At 41.0% G+C, this 10,000-nt stretch overlaps 2 protein-coding genes across 2 annotated transcripts in view; both read left to right on the top strand.

The window, feature by feature from the left end:
* Nucleotides 1–6,422, top strand: part of LOC122262743 (uncharacterized) — a 24,286-nt gene extending 17,864 nt beyond the window's left edge. Inside the window, exons 10-11 of the mRNA XM_086547031.1 lie at nt 1–109; nt 2,046–6,422. The exon at nt 1–109 is cut by the window's left edge and continues 56 nt beyond it. Of these exons, the coding sequence (XP_086403157.1) occupies nt 1–109; nt 2,046–4,218 (2,282 nt within the window). The 3' untranslated portion in view covers nt 4,219–6,422. The remainder of the gene's footprint in view (nt 110–2,045) is intronic.
* A 282-nt stretch (nt 6,423–6,704) lies between these two features.
* The window catches only part of LOC147472549 (uncharacterized), a 13,191-nt gene continuing 9,895 nt past the window's right edge, over nt 6,705–10,000 (top strand). Inside the window, exons 1-4 of the mRNA XM_086547097.1 lie at nt 6,705–6,727; nt 8,629–8,813; nt 9,203–9,265; nt 9,408–9,431. Coding sequence (XP_086403223.1) covers nt 6,705–6,727; nt 8,629–8,813; nt 9,203–9,265; nt 9,408–9,431 — 295 coding nt within the window. The remainder of the gene's footprint in view (nt 6,728–8,628; nt 8,814–9,202; nt 9,266–9,407; nt 9,432–10,000) is intronic.

Here is a 10,000-nt window from a genome sequence, read left to right on the forward strand (position 1 = left end):
GTTATGAGCTTTGGTTGGCAGGCAAGGACATTGGCCCTCACCCAGAGGATCCAACCCGCTCCACTGCCGCTGCACAGCCATCCATTAATGATGTTCTGTGTAACAAGAAGTTAGTCTTTTTCCCTTTTTCTATTTTTATTTTACTGTCTTGAAAACAAGGTTAATTGATTTTAAGCCACAGTTTCACTAGTCTTACCTAACTTTGGAACCAGATGTATTTCAAGGATTGGCACACTTTTGGCTAGACTTGGCCCATTATTTAGGGATCTAAGGTAGTCAGAATTGAACATTTCTTTGCCTTACCCTGACCTGTCTCAGTCCTTTTGGAGACAATGTGACTATAGTAAATGTAATTTATAATTAAAACAATTTTAAATGTGCGTATTGAATATTTATGTTCATCATTTGCAAAACATTAATTATTGGTGAGACCATAATTTGATAAACAAATAGTTATTTGAGACTGAAAAAGGTGGATTAATAACCATCTAAAAGCAGTCTTTGAATATTGTCAATACTTTCATATACTCTTTGTTATTAACTCATAATCGTTAGGAATTCATAATTTCTTTCATGCTGACTTGATATACCAGAAACACAATAGAAATAAGGAGACAATATGGTATAGGCTATCATACTACATGTTAATGAATATGTTTTGAAGCCTTCCTGGATACTTAGTTTTGGGGAATTTAACATGTAAGGGATGCACAATCGGATGTATATATAGAATCTACAGATCAAAATCTACATTACATGACTTGAAAACATTGCAGTCATAATCTGGCTTTCTGTGAAGTATTAGAACAGGTTGTCCATGTCTTCACATGAGCATGATTGAAAATAGGGCACATGTCCTTTAGAGATTAAACATAATGAAGCCAATACAGAAGGCTGAATGGTCAGAGGTGGTTCAGGGACCAGAGCTGAGTCTGAGTAGTGAAACAGGGTTTTTCAGTGTGCTTGCTTAATTAATATTCTTTTTTGTTCTTTCTCCATTTATTTTTATCAGTATGCACTTCTAACACTTCTACATGCATGTATCTTTGCTTCTTAGCATGCTAATTAGACATGCATACTGTGAATATCAGTCTCTTCTTAAGGATAGTTTAAGATTCCTCGAATCCAGAATAAGCATTTTGATATTTTTTTACACATTTGCACAGCAACAAATTTGTGGAAAATATACCTGATAGATTCTTTCTAAATATGTTTTTGTTTATTGTTTCTGGAGCTTAAAGTGCATGAAATGCCCATGGTTTGAAGTGTAGTTTGTGTGCCAAAAAAAAAAATGTTTACATATAGTGCTTCAATGCTGCTTATAGTTCATCCACTTTGTATTGAAGTTCTCTTGTTGATTAAATTATGATTTGATATAATCAGTAAGCTGTTAGATAGAGCATTTTACAATAGAAGATACATTTTAATAGGATAGTGAATTTCTATTAAGTTTTATGGCACTGTCCTCCTCCTTTTGTTTTACTAGCTAAGCAAGAGAAAATATTTGCAAAATGGATGAGTGAGAAGGGATTATGTATAAAATGCTTGCTAATATGCTTGCTCAGCCCATTGATACTGGGAGCATGTACTGTCCACTATGGTTTTGTTTTATTGTTATTATTTTTACATGTAGACACCTCAACAAGTGCTTAGTCATGAAGGAATAGATTAACCCTCTCTGGACGGGTGGTACAGTACTGTACCGCTCATTCAAAAGCCCAGTGGCCGGGCGGCACAGTATTGTGCCAGCCATTTAATTGATTTAGGCCTAATAATTCGAAAGCCCCGGCATTGTGACATTCAAGGCTAGAATGCCCCCGTCGTGAGTGGGTTAAAAGGCCTGCCCAACCTCACCTTTTTAATACATTGCTTGAATGACAAGCACTGATGGAGCTATCTCTGTTGAAAGAGAAAAAAAGATTAAACAGAACCATTGTGGACAGTGCCTGTACACTCTTGGCATTGGGTTGATTCCTCTATCCACCTTGCCCATTTAGATTGGTCTGTAGTTCTTGCATGTGGTAGCTAATAGTGGTCCCCTGCAGGCATGGTTGCAGGTGTGGGAGTCGCAGTCGAGGCAGCCATGGAGGGAAGAAAGGCACAGAGGTTGTGTCCGTCTCCTGCCCCTCAGGTGATTCCTCCCATAACTGTCGGGAGACACGATGGCTCAAAGAACTGGAGGCTGTGGCTTGGGGTTTGGATGAGGTAGCCACCCTCCATCTGTGCCTTCCTCCTGCCATCTCCTTGAGGCCAGTCTCCCCTACCCCAATTGTTCCCCCTGTCCCAGCTTACCTTCCCTTCACTGTACATCAGGAGGATGACCCTAAGCCTGATAAAGGGGATCACCAGTACCCCACATTCTTCCCTGTACCAGCATCTGATTCTAACTCTGAGCCCCGGATTGGTTACCATTGTTCCATGTGTAATAAAGCGATAGACAGAGATGTGTTCAGGAATCATATGAAAGATCATGCAAGGAATAAAGTACCTACAAAGCATTACTGTTATATCTGTGATAAGTATTACTCTTCATGCATTAACCTGACTAAACACCTGAAAAAGCTACATCCAGGTGAGCCTATTCCCAAACCTCTTGAGCTTATTGAGCAAATTGATCAACCACAACCATCCCCATCTAGTGATTATGGCACCCTTAGCCCCGGTTCTCTCTCAGGCCCTACATCCCCATCCTCACCTCAAACTGTCTTTATATCTTCTAGAGAATTAGAATCTGTAAATAATTCTAGTTCATCTTTGAATTTCCTCTTATACAAGGATGATCCTTCTTTTGGTGGGAATAATTTTGCTGTCATACAGAGTTCATTGAATAATGAGAGAGAAACATCACATCTAAAGTTATTCTCACATTTTGAGAATATCGATCCAGAGATGTTTGCCCTAGCAGAGTCTTGTATTAAACCATCACTCTCAAGTTCAACCATTATGGCTTCGTGTGATCCTGAATTAGGTGCATGTGTATCCATAGCAGACACTAGTATATGTGAAGATGACAGTCATGAACCAGAGCAAGATGTGGATATGACCCCTCCTTATAGCAAGACAATAGAACTACCACTTACAACAAATGACCAATCATTTTTTGATCTTTATGAATGCCATCAGTCTCTGGACTTTAACTGTCCTGGAAGTAATCACTTAGATTCACCAGCAACTGCTATGGAGGACATTGAAGGTGATATAATTGAACGATATGATGAAGCTGCTTATTTTGAAAAAAGAGAGTTAAATAGTAAAGCAATAGATTCAGAGGAAGTAGAAAGTTTACAGAGAGAAAAGTGTGAGTATGATATTGTACATGATATATTTATTAATACTGAAGAGAGCTCTGATACTCATAGCAAAAGAATAGAAGAGGTTGAAAAGTTGCCTGTCGCACCTTCTCTGCAGGAGATCTACTCCGATCTCCTGCATGAAGTGAATGAATGGGATTATGGTATTGAAGGTGCAGCATCATGCATACCAGTGCCATATGATGATGAAACTGTTGCTCTCTTAGTTCAAGGTCAACCCACATATACCACCCTTATGACTCCTCCAAAAGACACGGGTGCTTGGAATGACCACTTTGATCATGAGTGTGATGGGCAGCTTTGCTCGCTTTGCGGAATGTTTTGGAAACACTTGAAGTCAAAGAACTTTGATAATGAAACAGATACAGATTCAGTTGACATGGACTTGGCCTCTTTATGCACTTCAACCACAGTCACTGTAGCAGAAAATGATGCACTGTTCATGTGCTCTGACAGTGAGATGGAAGAAGAATATGATCTATCTCTTGAGGAACAAACGGATGAATCATCTGTTGTTTGTGAGGAAATTAATTGCAATGGCTCAAGTTGTGTTCCAGGTAGTTGCCAGTGGAGCTCAAAGAGGGAAAAATATGAAGATGAGCCACCCCAGGTGAATACTTTTCAGAGGAAAGATAATACTGATATTTACAAACAAAAGGGCACTTTTGGACCTTCAAAAAGTGTTCCAAAGAACAGTGATCAAATAATTAAAGATATCAAGCCCAATTTTGATTACAGTAAGAATAATGCATTTTATCCACAGTTTACTAACTGTTGGCCTGTCATGATGCCAGCTGTTTCTCAGTACATGTACACAATGGTGGGCTCTGATTGGTACTTTCATCTAGATCGAACAGGTGTTCCTCCAATGCTGCCACCTGGGGTATTCCCACACTATACCTATTGACTAGCAGTAGATTCAGATTCACTTCAGGGAAGTTCAGCCCTAGTATGTGACTTGTAACACATGAAATCCTTTTATAGGTTAAATACTCAAAAGACTTCTATAGGTTAATTTACTAGTCAAGTTACTTGGTAACTCTAGAAATTATCAAACTGTATAGATATATACAGCTGAAAGTGTAAAGAAATCTTGGTATTGAAAATAGCTCTTTTCACTGTCGTTTTCCCGTTCACCTACATTTCTTTAATTTAATTTATTTTATTATATATATATTTTCCTTCTTTTCTTTAATTGAAAGACATGCCATTGTATTGTGGTCTTCACCTTTCATATATGAGAGAATGTCAGGACAAGACTATTAGATCACAATGACTTGAGGCAATGCCTTTATTTCACATACACTCAATCTATTGTTGGTACTTCTTCCCTGGTTTCCTCACTCATGCTTCTTCCCCCCCCCCCTCCCCCTCCCCCTCCCTCATCCCCTTCAGCTTTCTCATTCATGCTTCTTCCTTCCCCCTCTTCTCCTCCCTCATTCCCTTCTGCCTACTTATCACTTGCTTCCTCCTCCCCATTTCTCTCTTCATCCTTTGCATCTCATTCCTGGTTGACCTCAGTGCCTGGGCTCACCAGATGCAAGTTCCCTCCATGGCCGCTCTCGGTACCTCTTCAGGATATGGTTGTGGTTGTTTTAATTGCTTTTAAGTGGATCTAGCTTCTAAAGGTGCCGTAGGAACTCTTGCATTTTGACTCAATTGATTTATATGGAATGTTCTCATGCCAACTACAAGGTAGTTGTTAAAAAATAGGGACAGTCCAAAAGTCATTGAATATATTTGTTTTATTTATATCATCATATATACATTTCTTCCTTCATTTGATATTTCTATTAGAGTTGGAATTTGAACTCAATAAAAAATATTTGTAGCTTTTTTGGTATGTAGTATATTCATGTTCATTTTTGTTTCAATTTAATTTAGCTATGAATAATGTTCAGTGCCCATAGTCAGTAAATTTATAAGTTAACAGAATATTTTTATGTTTGATGACAGATAACTATATTTTTATTATATTTCATTTATATTGAAAATGTTAGAACAAAAAGGAAATAGATCTAACTCTTCAGATACCATTTATTGTTATGTTGTAAAGCTTAATTTTTTTTTTTTTTTCGTTGCATTGTGACAAGAAACATTAAATGTTATCAGATCATTGTTTCTTGATTTTTGTTATACTTGTTTCTTTATATAAGTTAGACCAGTTTGTAGCTTTTGTTATTGTCATCTTTGCAGTTGACATTTCTGATTCTGTGATATTAAGATTTTTTAAAACCTGATTACTACTAAAGATTATAGCACTTTAGTATTGGCAGTGCTGACAATTTTTTATATATATACTGTAACAGATACCTCCTAAATTGTTATATATTTTATGGGTTGGATATTCTCTGTCTTTGGAAGTCTGTACATAAGACATTTGTATAGGTCCCTTGTAAATGTTGTTTGTAGTAACTCTTGTTTTATCTGTTACTTGACTGAATGAATGAATACCTTACTAGTATCAGCATTTAAAAGTAAAAATAGATTTGCTTCCTTGTGTTCATGACCAATTCATTTTGAGCATAGACTGCAAATAATGGTAATTGGAGTGGACACAGAGTTTAAAGAACACCAATTTTTTTGCATTACAAATTCAGATGACATTTGTTTAATTTGATTTGAGTTGCTTGCTTTTCAATGCATTTTGTTTCTTCTATTTAAATGTGGCCAAGATTATAGTATCAGTGTCCAGTCATCCTCTGCAGAGGAGGCTATCCAGCCAGAAAATATATATGACATTTATTTCATAGTGTAGGTATATGGCTATTCAGTATTCATATATATTTATATTTATGTCCTCCATCTTCTTATGAAGTACAAAGTGGAACAAGCATATCTGCACAATTGTTAATAGTGCGTGTGCTTCCTTTACATATGACAACAAAAACTTTTTTTGAACCCAGTGATCAAAACTTGTTTTATGTAATCTTTGTCTAGTTGATGCAAAAGATTTACATAGAGATTGTGCAAGTCTTGTTAAGTACATGAGAGGTAAAATTGTTAATTAGCCAAGAAGATAATATAATTTCCAATATACCAAGTGAGGCTTTAAGTTCCATTTAAAATTTGTGTTGGATATATTTCCACAATAATAAAAGTTCTAGTAGCATTACAGTCTCTCCTTTTAAGTGGATACCTTTGCTTATTGTAATGTAAACATTTGTTTGTATTTTTTTCATGTCTTCATGTATGTGTATAAAAATGTGTGTGCATGTCCCTGTGTGTTTGCTTGCTTGCAGGATTATTTTAACAATTGCATTAGGATGACAATTTAAAAAAAAATTATAACAAATAACTTGTTCTTTAGTAGCTGTGCTTCTTTAAACAGTGAAAAGTGTCTTGAAAAAATGACTAAATGACTAAAGGATAATTTGTTCAAGTACAAGATAAATGCAGGGTTTGGATTGGAGAAGGTAAACATACTCTTCAAGTAAGACTTAAAATCATTACTTATACAAAAAAAAATTCCCCTCTCCCTCTCCCTCTCCTGCTCCCTCTTTCTCTCTCCCCCCTCTCGTTCTCGTTCTCGTTCTCGTTCTCCCTCTCCCTTTCCCTCTCCCTCTCCCTCTCCCTCTCCCTTACTTATACAAAAAAAAATTCCCCTCTCCCTCTCCCTCTCCTGCTCCCTCTTTCTCTCTCCCCCCTCTCGTTCTCGTTCTCGTTCTCGTTCTCCCTCTCCTCTCCTCTCCCTCTCCTCTCCCTCTCCTCTCCCTCTCCCTCTCCCTCTCCCTCTCCCTCTCCCTCTCCCTCTCCCTCTCCCTCTCCCTCTCCCTCTCCCTCTCCCTCCCTCTCTCCCTCCCTCTCTCTCTCTCTCTCTCTCTCTCTCTCTCTCTCTCTCTCTCTCTCTCTCTCTCTCTCTCTCTCTCTCTCCCTCCTCCCCCCCTCCTCCCTCCCTCCCTCCCTCCCTCCCTCTCCCTCCCTCCCTCCCCTCCCCTCCCCCTCCCTCCCCTCCCTCCCTCCCTCCCTCCCTCCCTCCCCTCTCCCTCCCTCCCCTCCCTCCCTCCCTCTCTCTCCTCTCTCTCTCTCTCTCTCTTTTCCTCTCTTCTCTCTCTCCTCTCTCTCTCTCTCTCTCTCTCTCTCTCTCTCTCCCTCCTCCCTCCCTCCCTCCCTTCTCCCTCCCTCCCCCCCTCCCTCCCTCCCTCCCTCCCCCTCCCTCCCTCCCTCCCTCCCTCCCTCCCCTCCCCTCCCTCCCTCCCTCCCTCCCTCCCTCTCCCTCCCTCTCTCTCTCTCTCTCTCTCTCTCTCTCTCTCTCTCCTCTCTCCTCATCTCTCTCATCTCTCCTCCTCCTCTCTCTCTCTCTCTCCTCCTCTCTCTCTCCTCCCTCCCTCCCTCCCTCCCTCTCCCTCCTCTCCCTCCCTCCCTCCCCTCCCTCCTCCCCTTCCTCTCCCTCCCTCCCCTCCCTCCCCCTCCCTCCCTCCTCTCCCTCCCTCCCCTTCCTCCCTCCCCCCCTCTTCTCCCTCCCCCCCTTCTCCCCTCTCCCTCCTCTCCCCTCTCTCCCTCTCCCCCCTTCCTCCTTCTCTCCTCTCCCTCCTTTTTCTTCTCCCTCTTCTCCTCTCCCTTCTCCTTCCCCCTCTTCCCTCTTCCCCCTTCTCCTCTCCCTCTCCTTCTCCCTCTCTCCTCTTTCCTCTCCTTCTCCCTCTCTCCTCTCCCTCTCTCCCTTCTCCCTCTCCCCTCTCTCCTTCTCCCTCTCCCTCTTCTCCTACTCCCTCTTCTCCTTCTCCTCTCTCGTTCTTCTCCTCTTCTTCTTCTCCCTCTTCTCTCCTTCTCGTTTTCCACTCTCTCCTTCTCCCTCTTCTCCTCTTCTCCTTCTCCTCTCTCTCTCTCTCTCTCTCTCTCTCTCTCTCTCTCTCTCTCTCTCTCTCTCTCTCTCTCTCTCTCTCTCTCTCTCTCTCTCTCTCCTTCCCTCCCTCCCTCCCTCCCTCCCCCTCCCCCTTCTTCTCCCTCTCCCCCTTCTCCCCTCCCTCTCCCTCTCCCTCTTCCCTCTCTCTCCCTCCCCCACCCCCACCCACCCCCTCTCTCCCTCTCCCCCTCTCCTCCTCTCTCTCCATTCCTGCCTTCTTTCTTCTCCTCCTTCCCTCCCTCCTTCCCTCCCTCCTCCCTTCCTTCCTTTATTCATTCATTCATTCATTCATTCATTCATTCATTCATTCTTCATTTTGCCACCCATGCTACCTCTTTCTTCAATTATCATCTACAAACTGATTGTGATTTTTGCAGGTAAATTTATTTGTTTGATAATTATAAATTGAAGCATGATATACCAATCATACAATGTAGATTTTTGTTTTCAATGTTACCATTCTCAATCCCGTAGGAATGTGACACCTTCACCCCTGATTGAACAGCTGCTCAATCAGTCACCGAAGAAGAAGAAACCCAAGCGCCATCCCATCCACCAGAACAAGAATGAGGAGGAGCTTATCTTCACTGGGGAGGAGGTGGTGGATGAGGAGCTGTCCCAGGTTCTCGACGATATTTATGCCAAGGCTGGGGAATCCTGTAAGTTGATGAGATTTTTACATGATCTTTCTATTGCAGCTCTTGTTGATTTCTGTTTTTACATTTCATTCCTCACCCTCTATTCTTTCTCCTGTGCTCTTAGCTTCACTTTTTACGGTTTGCTGCTATTATGTCATGCTCACATTGTTTGCTTTGTTAATTGTTTAAAATGATTCTATCCCTCAAAGTTCCTTCTTATTGATGCTGTTAAATCTCCTCAATTCTAACATAAGAATCTCACTTTTCCTTTTTATCAAAAACTAGATGAAGGGAGCTTGCTTGTTTGTATATATGTTTATATGAAATGTCTTTATGTAAACATGCAGATGAGCATGTATATTTTTTGTGTGTATTGAATCCCTGAAACAAGATTGCCTTCTACAATTTAGCAATATTTCAGGCTGGACAAGTGAGTGAACCATCAAGTGTCGTGATCACCTTCACCAACCAAAGTGAGGTGATTTAGAGTATGAGAACAGGGAGGCGATCACCATTGGAAGTTTGTGTTCTTGGTGACAGTGCATTGCTTAAAATGACAAAATTTAATTTCATACACTTCTTTGTTTTTTATTTTTAAAATTTTAATATTTATAGGAATGTCTTTGCTCAATGTTGAGAGTATGCTGAGTGAATGGTATAATACAAGAAGAATTTACAGATTTTTACGTTTTCGTTTTTTATGATTTGTAAACCTGCTTGTATACTTTATAGGTTTGTGAAGAGCAGAGATGCATTCCTATAGAATATCAAAATAAGCAAAGCAACCTTTGAAGTCATTAAAATTAAGTCTTAAACATGCAGTGCAGTAATCTTAACCCATTCATGCCGGGGCCATTCCGGCTCTGAATGGTCAGAATGCCGGGGTTTTCGAACGCATAAGTCTAATGCCTTGGGATTCTCAGGCGCACTAGCTGCAAGCCTGGGCTGTCTGCTCGCTCACCCTGAGCGCATTAGCTGCGAGCCTGGGCTGTCTGCTTGCTCACCCTGAGCGCATTAGCTGCGAGCCTGGGCTGTTCTGAGCGCCGGCCTTGACCAAATATCTCGTCACTGGCGTCTGACCCAAAACCTACAAAACATGTCAGCACGTCATCCGGCGCGAATGGGTTAAGGAAAAAGACCTCATAATCTTGGTTAGCCCCCCAAAAAAAGAAAAAGAAAAAAAGAGAAAAAATTCCCTGGAGCATGCT

This window comes from Penaeus japonicus, unplaced genomic scaffold (assembly GCF_977035675.1).
Source record: "Penaeus japonicus unplaced genomic scaffold, GWHDUDI00000001_assembly GWHDUDI00000001, whole genome shotgun sequence".
NCBI lineage: Eukaryota > Metazoa > Arthropoda > Malacostraca > Decapoda > Penaeidae > Penaeus > Penaeus japonicus.